This window comes from Pipistrellus kuhlii, unplaced genomic scaffold, assembly GCF_014108245.1.
Source record: "Pipistrellus kuhlii isolate mPipKuh1 unplaced genomic scaffold, mPipKuh1.p scaffold_m20_p_14, whole genome shotgun sequence".
Classification (NCBI taxonomy): domain Eukaryota; kingdom Metazoa; phylum Chordata; class Mammalia; order Chiroptera; family Vespertilionidae; genus Pipistrellus; species Pipistrellus kuhlii.
The window spans coordinates 31712725-31730134 of NW_023425449.1; the positions used below are offsets into that span (position 1 = coordinate 31712725).

At 38.0% G+C, this 17410-nt stretch overlaps 1 protein-coding gene across 1 annotated transcript in view; it reads left to right on the plus strand.

The window, feature by feature from the left end:
• PREX2 (phosphatidylinositol-3,4,5-trisphosphate dependent Rac exchange factor 2) overlaps positions 1-17410 on the plus strand; it is a 208729-nt gene that overhangs the window by 43528 nt on the left and 147791 nt on the right. Inside the window, exons 2-4 of the mRNA XM_036437097.2 lie at positions 10773-10844; positions 12445-12567; positions 15038-15142. Of these exons, the coding sequence (XP_036292990.1) occupies positions 10773-10844; positions 12445-12567; positions 15038-15142 (300 nt within the window). The remainder of the gene's footprint in view (positions 1-10772; positions 10845-12444; positions 12568-15037; positions 15143-17410) is intronic.

Consider the following 17410-nt stretch of genomic DNA (forward strand, 5'->3'; position numbering starts at 1 on the left):
GCTGTTGCTTTGAGCCTTGGGCTTCTTGCATGCTTATCACATGGCTGACCTTCACCCCTGGGAGACATCCTGTGTCTGAATAACTGTTTTTGTGGGTAACTATTTCTAGGTGTGTTGGGAGGGCAGGGGGAGCTTAATTTTAACAATTTTCACATCAGTTGACTAACATTGGGCACTTCTTTATCTTACTTTATTTAGTTCAGTTCTCCCTAGAGTTTGGTATATCCCTGACCATTTCGGAAAGAGACATCAATCATCGTAAACAATACAAGGAACACAAGATCATCATGTATCAAATGATACTTGGAATATATAAGCCAAGAAGAATTTATTGTCAAAAGTCACTTCATTAAAATAAATACTTAATAGTTTAAAATAAAGTCCTTTCAGTGTTTGAGAAAACTAGTTGAGTACATGGCTTCCAGAATTGTCTTCCAAGAATTAATATCTAACTTAATTTGAATTCCTTGGGAAACTAGAATTTTAGTAAATGGGCACCAGTTTTCTTACTTTAATATTTTTTTCCCCCTCTCTTCCATTTTGGGAGTACTTTTTCACTTAAACACATTAAGATCAAATGCCATTTGAAACTTAGATTTCTGGATGATCAATATGAAAAATTTGTTAAGACATAAAGGGCCTAGGCAAAACCTCAAGGTTATGGCTGGAAATTGAAATGGCTACAGAGATATCTAAGTAGCAAAAATGAATAAAATGTACTCTGTGTTAAAGAGGATAATATTAGTGTGAGAAGGAGTAATTAGCAGTTAGCTTTGTAGGGATAATAAGGAATAGTGGTGACTGTAGCATACTAAGGAAACCTGGCTTTCTTTGCTTCAGCTTATTGTTACCGTTCAGAAATGTGGGCCCTGTATTGATTTCCCGCCCTTAGTGTTTGAAGAGAAACTACAAATATTGACTTTTATGTGAATGCTGTCATTTCTTTAAATGGTAGCAAGTTAATCAATGTTTTAACCACACTGTGCTATGCTAAAAATACCTCTAGTGCTTTTGACCTCTGCTTTAGATAAACTCATTGCCTTAGGCCAATGGAAATTACCCAAGAAAGTCAGCTACAGTATCCTTATTCTTATAGTCTGAGCTGTGAGATGAATTTAGTGGGAATTAAAATTGCAAAACACATTTTAAAATGTTAAACAAGCCGAAACCGGTTTGGCTCAGTGGTATAGCGTAGGTTTGCGGACTGAAAGGTCTCAGGTTCGATTCCTGTCAAGGGCTCATCCCTGGTGGGGGGTGTGCAGGAGGCAGCTGATCGATGTTTCTCTCTCATTGATGTTTCTAGCTCTCTATCTCTCTCCCTTCCTCTCTGTAAAAAAATCAATAAAATATATTTTAAAAAATGTTAAATGAAAACAACAAATAACAACAAAACCAAAAAAATTTAACAAAAGACAATTTCAGGAAAGTGTGTACTTACAGTATTTCATTGTAATCATGCCAATAAACTTCTGAATTTTCACTTTTACTGTTAATAATCTTATGACTTGAATTCCATTGAGGATGGTTCTGAGTTCCCTTTTACCTTCTGTCCAGTTTCACTATTGACTTTCCAGCCACCTATTAGACATCTTTACAATCTTGTGCCTTTCAGTTAGTGCACTGGCCATATGCTGACAAAGATGAATTCTTTCTATTGAAGATGAAGAACACAGTTCTGTCAGGCTTCTGAGAAGACACTAAATCTTGTTTTAATTATCATCGAATCCTGGAAAAGTTTCATTGAAGAGTTTAACAATTCTGGGTGGTCTGATGAAAAGTCATCTTCTCCGAGGCTCTCAGCTGATGGTGATGTTCTCTTGAATAGTTGTTCCGAAAAAGAATAAAACATATTTTGGTGGGAAGTCGATCAGATGCTAAAAGGCTCTTAATAACTCAGACACACCAAATCCCTTTGGCTCTGAATAATAAGAAAACATCAACAACAAAGGGGACTTGGATGTACTGTTTGAGGGTCACTGTGATCCCTCCAGTAACTCAGGGGTGGTTTATATTTCTCAGTGGTTTGTGGAGTCAGAGGTGCCCATGACAAATGATTTATTGTTCTTTAAGTTTTTGGAATTTATTATGGACAGAACGTTGTTATGGCCATTTAGGGACAAGCTAATAACTGTTCCAAAGATGAAAAGGTGCTGCCCCTATTCTGAAGGAGCTTATAATCTCGGGGAGAGTGGACATGCCAACTAACAGTGTTTTGTAATTGTTGTTCATTGTAACAACATGCACATGTAAACATAGATTCCCCCTAATTATAGTTTTCATAAAATGTGTTTGACTTTTTATTCAGAATCTAACACATTTATTGAAACAAGGAGACTATTTAGAGAGAGAAGGGTCTGAGCAAAAGCTCGGTCAGACATGGAAAATATCAATCATTTTTATGGTGTAGCCCAGAGAATAATTTAGAAGCCTTTCATCTCAAATTCATGAATCTGATCCGCACGGCTATAGGTATTTTGGGACTTACATGCTAGAGATGCTCAACGGTGGGGGTGAGGTTGGACATATGGCAATGCATTGAGACGTTTTTAGGGTGTCACTACTAGGGGTAACAGTAGGTGGAACTGTTAGTTCTCCTGAATGTACAGGGCAGGCCCCACAGCCAGGATGGATCTGGTCGCCAATGTCAGTAGTGTCAGTGTTGAGAAATGCTGGTATACGGTGGTAGAAAAGAGAAAGGTTATATGATATCCTTATAATACAAATTGCTGACTATTTGGATTTGGGGGAAGATATTCAGGAAGATAATACACTCTTTGGGAAAATTTGAAAGATTTAATTACTAGGGTAATTAATACTACACATTCTGGTGCTGTTTAGGCACAAAAACCTAGGTAAGAAAAAATTCTCCACTCATTTCACGGAATGAGTTGATTGAGAGCTCACAGAGTACAAGGCAGTGCTGTAGCTAACGAGAATATCCCAGTGGACAAGAGACAGGCTCTGTCTCCATGGAGCTCCTGTCCCAACATAGGAGACTAGTAAACGAACAATGACATAACCTGGGACGTGGAGGAGTGGGCAGTGCTGTGGGGTACACAAGCAGAGTAATGTGATACTTAGGTCTGACAGGGGTTTGAGAAGGGACTTGCCATGCTGGATGGTCATCAGCAACCTCTCAGGAGGTGGCAAATATGCTGAGAACTGAGTGCCAGGAGGAGACAGCCAAAAAAGAACATTCCAGGCAGAGGAAGCAGGAGGTGAAAAGGTGCTAATGGGGAAGTGAGCACTGAATGTATGGGGAGGAGCAGGAAGGCTGTGTGGCTGGGCAGTGGCCCAGAGTGGGAAACAGGTCTGAGTAAGAAAGAGGGAGGGAGGAAGGGTCAATAAAGGGAGTCTGAAACTCTAGACCAGGACCATCCTTGCCAGATAAAAATATCTATGGTTGGTAATTTCCCCGTGATTCTAATTTTTCTTAGTTCCCTAGTCAAAGGAGTCCCAAGTGCTTGGCAGTAAAAATAAAACCGGAAGAATACTTGCTTCCTTATTTTTGGAGGTGACTGGGAATTGTAGAGGGAGGTTATGGCGTCCCATCCCACGGTTGGTCTTACGCACAGAGTGGCACAGAGTGGGTGCAGACAGTAATGGAGCGAAGGAAAGGCATATGAGGAAGGAAAAGAGAACCGGCAGCTTTGGCTGGTGTGAGAAGCGATTCCATGGATGTAAACAAGAGAAAGGTCAAGTGTAATTAAATAACAGAATTCAGTGGTAGAGAGTTATGGTGATGAACTTTGAGGCCTGGATCTTGGAGAGCATGGAATTATATTGCAAGGTATTATATGGGTTTTCAAGTGTGTGTAGAGTCCTTTTTGTTATTATGGTAAATTTATTGCTCAGTTTTAGCACTTTCCATATAATATACCAACTACCTTTATGATTGTTTATGATTGTTTATTGCATATTATAGGTCTCCTTCCAATAGAACATAAGCAAGGAATTTTGACCATTTTGTTTATTCATATATTCTATATGCCTAAAACAAGAGTTCCTAAAATGTTTGCAGACATTTGAAGTTTTGTGAAATCCTTTCAAAGATTTAAAGGTCAAATCTATTTTTATGGTGAGAAAAAACTTATTTGCTTGTTTTCTCTGTTGACATTTGCACTGATGGAGCAAAAGCAATGGTGTATGAAACTGTCGATGCTTTAGTGCGAATAAAGGCGTAGCACCAGGGTGTACGAGCGGTTACAGTATACTTTACTGTCACCCACTCATGATGGTAGTGTGAGGGAGGTAGAAGGATGTCAGTGTCACTTAGAATGTTCTTGAAAAAGCTATAAAAATTACCAATTTTGTTAAAAACTGACTCTTTCACAGGTCTTTTTTGATATCCTGTGTGGTGAAATGGGAAGTAGACCTAAGTACTTCTGCATATTTAAGTATTACAGTTGTCACCAGGGAAAGAATTTGTGTGCCTGCCTGAGTTGCTATGGAACATCATATTTACTTGAAGTAACAACAGCGAGGCAAAACTGTGGTTTCAGTTTCAGGGCATTGAGGTATTTGGCAGCTATTTTCTCAAAAAGACAATGAAGTGAGCCTGGAAAACAACGGAAAATATTTGTTGATGATGAGAAATTCAAGATTGCTAGTGAATGTAGAGTTTTGGGGAATTTATATCTATGACTGTGAGCTTGACAGTTTCCTAATAAAGACTTTCCTAATGAGACGAATACTGATATTAGCTAACAGAATGTGGGTTTTTTGATAATGTATAATAAAATGTTAGTATTTCACATATTTGCATAACTCTTAATTAATGTTAAAAAAAATTACAAAATCACATGTGGAGAAAAGATCCCTTTAAATTGCAAGATAGATCAATGGGTTTTAATGGAACAGAGTATGAAGAGTTCACTGATACAATTTCAGAATCCACATCATGCCTAATTTTTAAGAAAATACTACTTATTTAGTTTTGGTGTTATATTAAAGAATATCCACAAATATCTGAAAATATAGCAATAAACACATTTCTCCCTTCCCAAACTATCATGAGAAATATGTTATCAAATAACATATTATAACAAATTGAAGCATCTATAAGAATTTAGTTATTTTCTATTAACCTAGATAATAAAGAAAGTCATAATTATATGAAACAGTACCACACTTCTCAATTATTTTGGAAAATATTTTTCATAAGAATGTTAATATAGTTAATATGTAATGGGTTTATTATTGATTTTTAATAAACTTATAAATTAATTGGGTAACAAATATTAACATTTTTCTTAGTTTTAATTTCTAATATATTAAACATTGATAGATATAGTGTACATGAATAAAAGCTCTTTGTAGTTCTCTATAATTTTTAAGAGTTTAAAGGAGTCCTGAGACTGAAACTTTAAAGAACCTCCCTGGCATATAGCATAGACATTGTTGAATTTATTCTAATAATTTGTTGTTAATATGTATTTAAATTGACAGATTAATATTAGCACCACAATATGCATGTCTATCAATTTTTTCATGTTTAGGGAAGGATTCCTACTCAACAAATTATAGAAATCAATAGGTGTGCAGGGAGGGTGAGCTCCTGTAGATGGAGAGGTTATAAAAGGTTCACTCTATTAAAGGAACATAATATGTGACTTGCAGGATGGATTGAGATAGTATTATTTAACTTAAAAAATAAACCTTCTCTTGATCCAAATCCATTTCCATACCTGTGCTCCCTGTATCAGCAAAACTTTAAAGTGTTAAAAACATTTTCTGTGGTAATAGCTCCATTTCTGCATCCTCTGTTTTCCCCTCTGCCCATTCCATTGGGAACTGCTCAGGTCAAAATCACAGTGACTGAACTCTGTTGTCAAGCCATGTGTGGTTTGTGCATGACAGTTACTCAGCACTGTTAAAGCAGCTGACCACTCCGTCATTCTGGAAACACTCTCTGCTGGTGGCTTTTATGACACCACATTCTTGTGGATTTGCTCCTACCTTTCTTGGCTTCTTTGTTTTCTCTTCTTCTGCTTGACATCTAAAGGTTGGAGTGCCCCAAGGTTCTGTCCTGGGGCCTTTTGTGTTCTCTCTCTGCATTCTTCAAAGAGTGGGGCCTTTGGCCCTTCTGCCTATGACTATTTCTTGCTTTATGTCTTTGTGTTCTGCTCTCTCCTCAGAACTTCAGATTGGCACAGTTAACACCCCACTTAAGATCTTCACATTGGTGTCCAGTAGGCATCTCAAACTCAAGAACGTACTCTGATTCTTTCATCCTCAAACCTACTGCTCCTTCAGACTTCTCCATTGCAATAAAACGGTACCACTATCAAGCAGGCGTTCAAGACACACGCAAATGACAAGTCTTTGTCATTTCTTAGGACTTTGCTTTTCCCTTAGGAAGACAAAACAAAATAACTTAACCTCTAAAGAATTTTGATGTGATAATATTATTTTAAGTTCAAGAGGTAAAAGGAAAATATTTACCCTTCCCCCCCATTAGTCTCATGAAATGAGTATACAATTTCTTGCAACAGTGCAGCCCCTCTTAAACTTTTCTCTTTTCACCTTTATATATAAAATTTACCTATCTCTATCCGTATGAAATTGGCCATGTTTTAGGATGACAAGTTGTTGCTATGATCATTCTGAATGTCGAATAGTCATAGGAGTAATAAGGTTTACTGCCTGTACAATATTATGAAATTCAGATTGGCGTCGGGTATGTCAAATTAAAAGTATAGACTGTGAGCATCTGTGAGACTTTTAAGAGATCTGTGTGAGCCTGACAAAAGAAAGGATGGAAGGAACAAAAATGAGTTGAGAGGGATCATTGACTACACTGACATCAGAACATGAGCAGTTGTGCTCTGAGAGTTAAATGCACCAAGGACTTCACTTTTGAGCTGTCAGTGACCCAGATGGGCAGACCAAGGGCTGGGAGATTGTGCTCATCTCCCTGTTGTATCTTATCTTGGTCGGTTTCTTCCTTTGTTTGATTTCTTTGTAGCAAATTTGTGACATTTTTGATTTCTTAATCTTTAATACATACATGGCATTTGCCATATTTTACCAAATACACCATAAGAGGAAAACAGCATGGGGAGCAAGTTGAAGATTTCTGAATCAAGTTAGGGGAATGCTGGCGAGTGAGTGCAAGCCTACACGTCTGTCACTGAAAGGCACCTGGAGACATTTCACTTCCTCCAAGTGTGACTTGGAGATGATTAAGACCTGTTTACTCGTTGGTTGTGACTTGCATTATTGGGGAGCAGGGTCCTCTGGCCGGGCGTTAGCACTCGCAGTGGCTGAAAGAGAGGGTGTTGTATGTAGGGGAAGTCTGACAGAGTTGAATGTCAAGGTGAAACAAATGAACTTTTTTTTTTTTTTTTTCATTCAGATTCACTTGTTTCTCAAAGTCTGGTTGTTGTTTTTCCCTCTCAGACTTTGGAAGAATGAAACTAAGGGAATGGTCACCAACATGTGGTCGGTAGACCAACTGTCTCAGGACGCAGATTTATTTGCATCCCAGGGAGCTTGCTTTCTAGGACCTGAACCAATCTGAATCAGACCTTCTGAGGATAGGCCAGGGAATCTGTATTTGGAAGAAACTTTCCACATTTTAAAACACAATAAAAGGTTTTGAGAATCACTGTTTGCCAGTACTTATTTCCAATATGTTTTTATCAAAATGAAGATGATCTAATTCTAATGAAATTTTGGACCAGTGAGAGTGACTGAATGCACAGTTTTGTGACTAGGGTATTAATGCTTTCTTGATTGATAGGAGAAAGATGGAATGCCCAGTCACCAAAGTCTGAAAGGACTTTATAGATATTGGTTGTTAAAGGATGATTCTGAATACACATTATTTATCTCTGTTTTCAAGGAGGAAGACTTACACATTTTGTGAAAAAATACCAACCAGTTTTTTTTTTTTTTTTATAAGTTTGAACTCTCAACAAACTATCAAAAATCTGCCTTCACTGTTGTGTAAAATGGGGCTCTTGGGAAAAATAAATGCGTGGTCAGAAATGCTAATAAGTTCCAGGTTTTCTGTCATTTGCAGTTAAGCAGAAAGTTCCATATTGTCACGGAGGATAAGAAGATAAAAAAAAAAAAAATCAGTTAAAGACATAGTTTACTTTATTAGTTAGTATTTCCCATTCTCACTCATAGTTTGAATTATTTTGTCTACCTCCTTACTTTAATTTATTGGTTTCAGGATATGACTGAGTTCAATTTATGAGGAAAAGGTTTTTAAGTCTAGACTTGAAGTTAAAGCTTTGCTTACATGAGAGGGTACCTGTTTACTGTGTGGTTAATATTGAAATGTAAACAAGGCAACTAAATCACCCATGTTATTTTAAGACTAAATGGAAAGGTCTAAAGAGCATTTTTGGTATGAGGATGTGGAAAAATATTCAAGAAAAACAAAACTAAAATTAAACATAGTAATACCAATTAAATGGACACAGAGTCAGACAATTCAAAACCTGTGTTTCCATTGCCAATTAAATGTAAATTTAGAAAATAGTTCAAAAAATTGTATCATTTTTAAAAAGTGACATCTTATTGATTTCAGAGAGGAAGAGAGAGAGGGAGAGGGAGGGAGAAACATCAATGATGAGAGAGAATAATTGATCAGCTGCCTCCTTTATGCCCCACTCTGAGGATTGAGCCCACAACCTGAGCACATGCCCTGACTGGGAATTGAACCATGACCTCTGGTTCATAGATCGATGCTCAACCACTGAGCCATGCCAGCTGGGCTGTATCATGTTTTTTTAAATAAAAAAAAATTAAGGCAATATCTACTATGTTCTTTTTCATTTTATTTAATTCAGCTAAATTATTGTATTCTATTGAAGCTATTAGTACTGAAGTGTCTTTGTAGTTATGAATACGAAGTATGAATTGGTTGAATCGGGAATATAGATGGTGCTAAAATAATGTGAAGAGTAAGGGCTTGTGCTCATTTGTTTTATTTCTTTCAAATAGTTTTGTTTTTCTTTTTACAGAAGTTATAACATGCACTTGGTCAAATATTCTGAAAATAAGGAAATGTACAAAGGTTGCTTTCCTACTATCTGGAGGTAACCGTTTGCATTGTGGTATATATTACATATTTTTTTTCTCAGAATGCAAGTATACTGACCTTGCACATGAATATATAAGCATATATACTTGTATGTGTGTATATAAATGTATGTGTGTACATATATGTGGTACATAGCAAGTATACCACTTTGTAAATATTTTCACTAAATACTATCTTAGAGATGACTGTCCTATACACACATATGTGTGTATAATTTTATAACATTCCATTTATGATTATACTTTTGCAGTGTATTTTAAAATGTGAATGTGTAAAAATATATTAACTGATTCCCTTATTGATGGCCATTTGTTATTTCCAATGTTTCCACTTTCATAATGAACACACCGAAACCCCTTGACTGAATATTTTCTTAGGATAAATTTCTAGACTTACATTTGCTGAGTTAAAGGGAATGCCCATATATTGTAAAAACTTGAGATACGTTGTCAAATTGTCCTCAGAAATGTTGTGCCATTGTATACTCTGACTAGTAATGTCTTGAGGGTGGTAATTTTGGAACACTGTGACCACATCTGGGTTTTGTTAATCTTCTAAATCACATGTGTCAAACACAAGGCCCGAGGGCCAAATCCGTCCCGCCAGGCCTTGCAATGTGGCCCGCACCGCGCTGTCATCACTGCACTCCGCTGCGTTTCCATCACAATGACAGTTTATGACTGTTCAGTAAACCATTCGGCCCGCCATTTAGGCTGGATTTTAGATTTTGGCCCCTTCTCTGATTGAGTTCGACACCCCTATTCTAAATCATCAGTATGCTGAAAATGGGATTCTTACCTTACTTTGTTTGCTACAGTGTCCAGAGCGTCCCTAGAGCTTCTCTGTGCCCTGGGGAGCAGGTGCCTGCTCAGTTTTACCCTGACTTGGCAGGTAGCGGGCAGAGTCCTAAAACAGACAAGGGAGAGGATGGCCTCACCCGGGCATTAGATAGTTACTGGACAAGGTCTTGAAGACACAAATTAACTTTGCTTGATGGAAAGCCTCTTCTCCTTTTCCTTCTAAACTTTCTCTTTTGAGGCTTAATATAAGTAACTCATCCCACTCTTTTTTCCCCCCCTTTGTAAAAATAATAGCTTATTTATCTATGGACCAAAGCTTAATAATCATCAGGAAGTGTCCAGGTATAAAAATGCTAATCAAATTATCTGTCTACCATAGGACTCTGTAGAACCCTGAGCTGAACCCAGAAATATACATTCTGGCTTTCTAAAACTTGGAGGAGGGGACAGAAAGGGGGTATCTTTCCATTTTTTCCTGAAGAATTACTTTCCCTCCCTCTCTCAATCTCTCTGTGTTCTAAAGGGGTTAACTCAGAATTTTCTGGCCCTTTTGTTTTTCATTAGAAATACCCCCCACTTCCCCCCCCCCCCCATTAGACTTTGGTCTTTTGTGCTTCATAAGACTTAGAAGTTTAGGAAGCATCTGACTCTAAGTAGTTACCACAGTACTTTGAGACTCCAGTGGATAAATTTAATTCACATTTATGTGGCCCTGACTCAAAACTGTAAAGGAAAAATAATTCTTAGGTAGGAACAGCAATGCACAAAGAGTCCCCCTTTTATGATAAAACTATATTCAACAATGATTGGGTTTGTAAGCTTTGGTTTCTTGTAAAAAACACATTAAGTGTATCATCACCGTTATTTTATTAACCTGATGTTATTACCTTTGTATCTTCTCTTGTTCCATGCAGGCATTCTTACACCGAATGAACCAGTGTGCAGCGTCAAAAGTTGACAAAAACGTCACAGAGGAAACAGTGAAGGTGAGGAGGGACAGTGGGCCCTCACCCCACACACAGCTTCTGCCTAGATCAGTGGTCGGCAAACTCATTAGTGAACAGAGGCAAATATCAATAGTACAAAGATTAAAATTTCTTTTGATTGCCAAAATATTTAAACTTAAACTTCTTCTAACACCACTTCTTCAAAATAGACTAGCCCAGGCTTTGGTATTTTGTGGAAGAGCCACACTCAAGGGGCCAAAGAGCCGCATGTGGCTCGTGAGCCACAGTTTGCCAACCATGGTCCTAGATGAAATTTATCTGGGGGATGTTTCTTCAGGACTCTTTAACCTGCCTTCAGTCCCAGGATACGTTCTTGTGCCATTTACTTGTGTGGGTCATAATTAGAAAAGGAAAACCAGAATTTGGGAAAAGAAATGGTGATGAAGAGGATGGAATAGGAGACATAGAAAAATAGTTTTTGCCCAAACTTTTGAGACAAGTTTGTAAAAAGAAAGAAACATAAACCAAGACCAAGAACCCCGAGTGTCTGTGAGAAGGAGGGAGCTGAGCTCTGTGGAAGGCGATTGCTAGAGGTGGCTCACAAAGACAGGATGTGGGCAGAGGCAGCTCCCAGTCCCTGATCACTAAAGAACAGGCAATCTGGATGGTCCATTGGTGCAGAAAGGAAACTCTGGATAGTATGCGCAGCTCAGGAGACACATGTATAAACATTTCCTTTTAAACTGTTCGGGAGGATGATTTTGCAGAGCTCTGGGGAAAACAAAGGGATGGTAAATGAAAATGAATTGGGCTGTAGTCGTTACTACTCATTTAAGTTGTATAAGTCATCATTGATTTCTCTTTTTGATGCTAACCACTAACCGGCTGTTTTGCTTTATGGAAAATAAAATATTTCCCAGGATTTTATTGGCTCTCCTTATCCTATTTCCCCATAAGTTAAACTCTTAACTTTCAGATTCTCCTACTTAGGGGAGTAGTAGTATATTACTTTGCATGCTTTTGGTTGCAAAAGACCTCTATTGCTCAAATTGACTTGAAGATATTTTGGCGCTCACATTGGGAGCTTTAGACAGAAGCGAATGTTCAGGACCCCGTGACTCAGGGAGGTTAATGAAATTGCCAGGTTCCCTTTAGCTCTTTCCCTTTGCCATCCAGGTTATCAGCTCTGCCCCTGGATTATCCCCTTCCACAGCTGCAAAATAACTCTGTAGCTATGCAGACAAAGTATTCCAGAGGTGGAAAAGAGCTAACCATCGCGGTTACCCTTCTTAGGATCAAAAAGCCTGCCAGCCAATCTGCCTTCCCTGTTTTATCCACAGCTAATTCTTGTGAATGGGGGTGGGACTCCTCTGCTTGGATTCAGTCACTCACACTTTCCCGGAGAGCCAGGAATAGGTTTTTGGTTCCCAAAGCTGTGTGGGAGGAGAGAGGACGTCCAGACAAAATTGGTCCTCTGCCCGCTGGGTGGGAGGAAGGAATGGATGTGGGACAGATAGCTATCCACTGAAGTTTTCAGCTTGGAAGAGAACACTAGAGTCGCATAGACTTTTTTTTTTTTTTTTTTTTTTTTTTTTTTAACTCTCTTTACCATTGTACTTACTTACACATTTATTTCCAGATTCTGTTCTCAAACATCGAAGACATCCTTGCGGTCCATAAGGAATTCTTAAAAGTGGTGGAAGAATGCCTACATCCTGAACCTAACGCTCAGCAAGAAGTGGGGACCTGCTTTCTTCATTTTGTAGGATACATTTCAGTTTATTTTTAAAGCTCTTATCCCCTACTTTTTGAGGGTTAACCTTTGGCCTGGGAGGATGTGGGAATTCAGCATCAGAAGTAAAATCTGACACCAAAAGTTTGGGGTCCTTTAAGGCCAGTGAACTCTCCCAGTCGAGGCCAGAAAAGAAGGAGAGGGCCCCACATCACCCGTTTTATTCCGTGAAGAATAAACAGCCTTTTCACTTTCCCAAGTTAGTTCTTCGCATCCTCTGTAGCTTTGAATTCTAATGAATTTTCAGGCTGTTCTCAATGAATGGATTTTTATGTTTCTCTCAAACATGGAGCATTTTTCTTTTGAGGCAGAAAAGCCTTACTCTCATAATGGTGTGCGGAGCCTTTGATCAGTCAGAGTGTTCCCTTTTAATCCACTGGTGACAAGCCGGGAGGTGAACAAACCCGGCCACGCTAGGTACATGGGTGTCTGTGCCTGGATTTTTCTCAAGGATGGCTTCTCGGAAGGGGTGCTGAGCCAAGCAGAAGAACAAGCCAGAACTCCACTTTTTCAGATTGTACCTCATGCTTGTGTGATCATTTTTATCTCTTGGGGCACAATAACTAAAATAATGTATGCAAACGATTTGCAAAGTGAAAAGCCTCCTGTACAGTGAAACTTGTTTTCAGAACTAAAAAGCTTTTATCTAAAAAATGTGCTAGTTAGACCATTCCACTGATGCTAATATTCAGAATACAAATTTGAATCCATATTTATAAAAATGCTGTAAAATAACGTTTTATTAAATAATGGGTAAGAGTATTTTGTCATTGAAATCAATTTTTATTTTAAATTTCTGTCTCGTCTTTTATGAAGGTAACTTTATGTCATTTCCTGTTTTTGTTTCTTTTATTCATCACGTATTTTTTTATTTTTATTAAATGTATTGAGGTGACACTGGTCAGTAGAGTCATATAGGTTTCAAGTGTACATTGCTATGATACATGACCTGTATATTGCATTTGTCTGACCACCATTCAAAGTCAAATCATCTTCCATCACCATGTATTTATTTGGTCCCCTAGGTCCTGTCCTATTTATAGGTTCTAATTTCTGTCTTTCTATATGCTAGTGAGCAGGCTCTGTATATGTTACTTTTGTAATCAGAAACTATTTCGTTAAGATAATTATATTAATGGGAAAGGCTCTTTGGGTGCAGTAAGACGAACAGCTGGAAGCAGGGCATGTTTGTGTCCACTTAACCCAGCCGGTTCCCTTTCCTGAGAGAATCCTAGGCTTCTGCCAGCTGCAGGGGCTGTGATCTCAGTTCAGGGCTGCACCTGGGAGTCTTCCGCCCTGACACTTATTTCCTCTGTAACACATGACCAAGCTGTCATCCATGCATTCAGCTGAACTATTTCTGAAGTTTGCTTTATTCTGGTTCATACCATCTCTCTCTCTCTTCTTTTTATTTAAAAATTTTTTATTTCAAGAAAAATGATTTTAAGTATAATAATGTTACAGCTCCAATTGTTAGAACATCTTTGTGTTAATCCAGAACCTGCCAATCATTGCCCACCACCCCTTTGCAATTTTTAAGCTAGTGGTTCTAGCTTTGTGTTTTGGAGCTACATAAAATTGTAAATTCTTTGCAATATAACAACTTACGTAAATATAATTACCATTTTCTGTTTTTAAAAATATATTTTTATTGATTTCAGAGAGAAAGGGAGAGGAAGAGAGAGATAGAAACATCAATGATGAGAGAGAATCATTGATCAGCTGCCTCCTGCACACCCCTTACTGGGGATTGAGCCTGCAACCCTGGCGTGTGCCCTTGGCTGGAATCAAACCTGGCACCCTTCAGTCCCCAGGCCAACGCTCTATCTACTGAGCCAAACCAGCTAGGGCTATAGTTACCATTTTCTTATTTTTTATACTAACATTTCTGAAATGATCTTTCATTTGCAGTGGCTTCCTGACCTCAGTCACTTATTGCCGTGTTTCTCCTGTTGGTCAGTTTTCCTCTTAAACACACGGCCCAGCTCGGTGATGGTGAAAGGCAGGGCACTGTGTGTCTAGAGCCCTGGGTGATTGGTGTACGCTTTCCCTCTACCTGCAGTGCTTTCCTTCCTCTCCCTGGGAATCATGGACTCATCTCTCTGATCCTTGCTTTCATGTTACTTCCCTTTTAAAGCTGTATATGAATCTCCTCAGCAAAGCTAGGGACTCCCTGCTCTGTAAGTTCCTACCACATGGCTCAGTTACCTGTTTTTGCACACATCCTACAGGACCATAATTAATATGTCTAGCTCCTTTCGACAGCTATTCTTCACAGATCAGGGAGAAGAAAGAAATGCAATGTATTTATACATACATGTGTATAGTTTTTAATACATACCAAACACTTCATAAGGTTTGCTCATAAACATCACACAGGTTACTATTTCACAATGGCTAACAAAATGACTCTTAACTCATTTCTTCCTTGAATTCACAGAAAGACAAGTTTCGTATTTATGATGAATATTGCAGTAACCATGAGAAGGCACAAAAATTGCTTCTGGAACTTAACAAAATTAGAACCATCCGGACATTTCTTTTGGTGAGTACACATTTAGGTGTTACCGTGTGCTGCTCTTTGTTGGCAGGCCCATCAAGAGCTGAGAATAGTGTAGCTCTTTTACCATATCCTGTCAGGGAGACTGGAGTCCTTTCATAAGCACAGGAGGTGAGCCTTGGGAGAGGCTAGTGTGTGGGGACACACTGATAATGCCCTCTCCTGGTTGATTCTGAATTGCTTGTGAAACTCCCAGGCTCCCAGGGAGCGAAGACCTTTATACAGGTTCAACTTTGCTTTTGTATCTATCACTTCCTAGGGTTTCCTTTACTTCTGCTAAGAGAGCTGTAAGTGGGAAAGGAACAGGAAGGAAGCAAACGATGGGAGTGGTAGGAAAAAAATATAAAGACTGATCTTCCTTCTACATATTTTCCTCATTCAGTTTTCATGGAGCAGAAATGCATAATTAATTTATTTAGGATAACACAAATAAATGTGTATTTTGGCAGTTACTTGGACAATTTAATTGTCAGGGAAAAATAAGCTGTTAAGTGCAGACCTCAGTAATATTTAGCAGATTGTGGAGTGGAACAACCACCCCCGCGATCTGGTTTAGAGCATGGTCGTTACCCCCCAAAGCCCCACCTGCCTGCTTATAGCCCCTCTCCACTCCTGTCATCAGCGCCAGGTAATCACTGATTTGCTTTCTGTTTCTAAGGATTTGCCTTTTCTGCAGGTTTCATATAAATGAAATCACACCATGTAAACTTTTTTATGCCTGGCTTCTTTTACTGAGGAATATGTTTTTGAGGATCATCCTTGTTGTAGTATGTAGCTACATCCCACTCTTATTTCTTGCTGAATAACATTCCATTGAATGGATATACCATTTTTGTTTACCGTTATGAACATTGGGTCAACAAATGGCTATAATAATGATGGACCTTAAAGATACCACATATGAAAGGCCATTTCAGAGAGAGAGAGAGAGAGAGAGAGAGAGAGAGGGAGAGAGAGAGAGAGAGAGAGAGAGAGAGAGAGAGAGAGAGAGAGAGAGAGGGAGAGAGAGGGAGAGGGAGAGGGAGAGAGAGAGATTTGTTAATGTGGAAAAGTCAAGAAATGTTTAGTTTGGGCTTTTATGTACAAGTCTTTCTGCAGACATATATTTTCAGTCTCTTGGTTATATACTAAGAATAGAGTTGCTGGGTCATAGGATGTTTATGTTTAACTTATCAAGAAACTTTCAATGTGGCTGTGCCATATCCACCAGCAGTATGAGGCTAGCAGTTTTTCTGTATCTTTGCCAACAAACGGTATTATTATCAGATCCAATTATAGCCATGCTAGGTGATTTTTATTTGTATTTCTTGAATGACCAATTATATTAAGCTCGATTTCATGTTTATTAGCCATTCATATATTCTCTTTAGTGAAATGCTCATTCAAATCTTTTCCTATATTTAAATTGCAATGTTGATCTTATATTGAGCTATAGCCTTATTTTGGATTCAGTTCCTATATCAGTCATATAATTTGCAAATATTTCCTCTTAGTGTGTTTTGTCTGTTCATTTTTAAAAAAATGTCTTTTGAAAATCAAATGTCTTAAATTTTGTTGAAGTCCAGTTCATTAAATTGTTTTTCATTTTGCCTGTGCTTTTGTTGTCATATTTAAGGCATCTGTATTCAGGTCTTATACTTATTTTGTTAATGTTATTCCCAAGTATATTCTTCTTCTTAATGTTGTAATTGGAATTGTCTTAATTTAATTTTTGGATTGTTCAGTGTATAGAAATTTAATTGAATTTTGTATATTCTTGTATCTTGTGTATTCTAGTGTTGTATCCTGCAATTTAAATTCTTATATTAGTTCTAGAAGGTTTTAGAGGATCTTTAGGATATTTCACAAACAAGATAATGGAATTTCACATCTTCCTCTTCAATGTGATGTCTTGTTTCTTCTTGCCTTTTGCATTGGCTAGAACCAGTACAGTGTTGCATAGAAGTAGTAAGAATGGACACTTCTTCCTTGTTTCTTATCTCTGGGGGAAATCATTCAGTTTTTCGTCTTAAATATGATGTTACCTGTAGTTTTTTATTGGTAGATATTCTTCATCAAGTTGAGGAATTTCCATTATGTTCATAGTTTGTTGAGAGTCTTTAAGACTTTTTTTTTTCTTTTGTGATGTAGGTGTTTAAAGCTTTGAGTTTTGCCTTATATATGGCTCTAGTTGCATTCCATGAATTTTGACATGTGGTTTTATTTTCATTCATTTTTTAAAAATGTCTGGTTTCCTTTGTGATATTTTTTTTG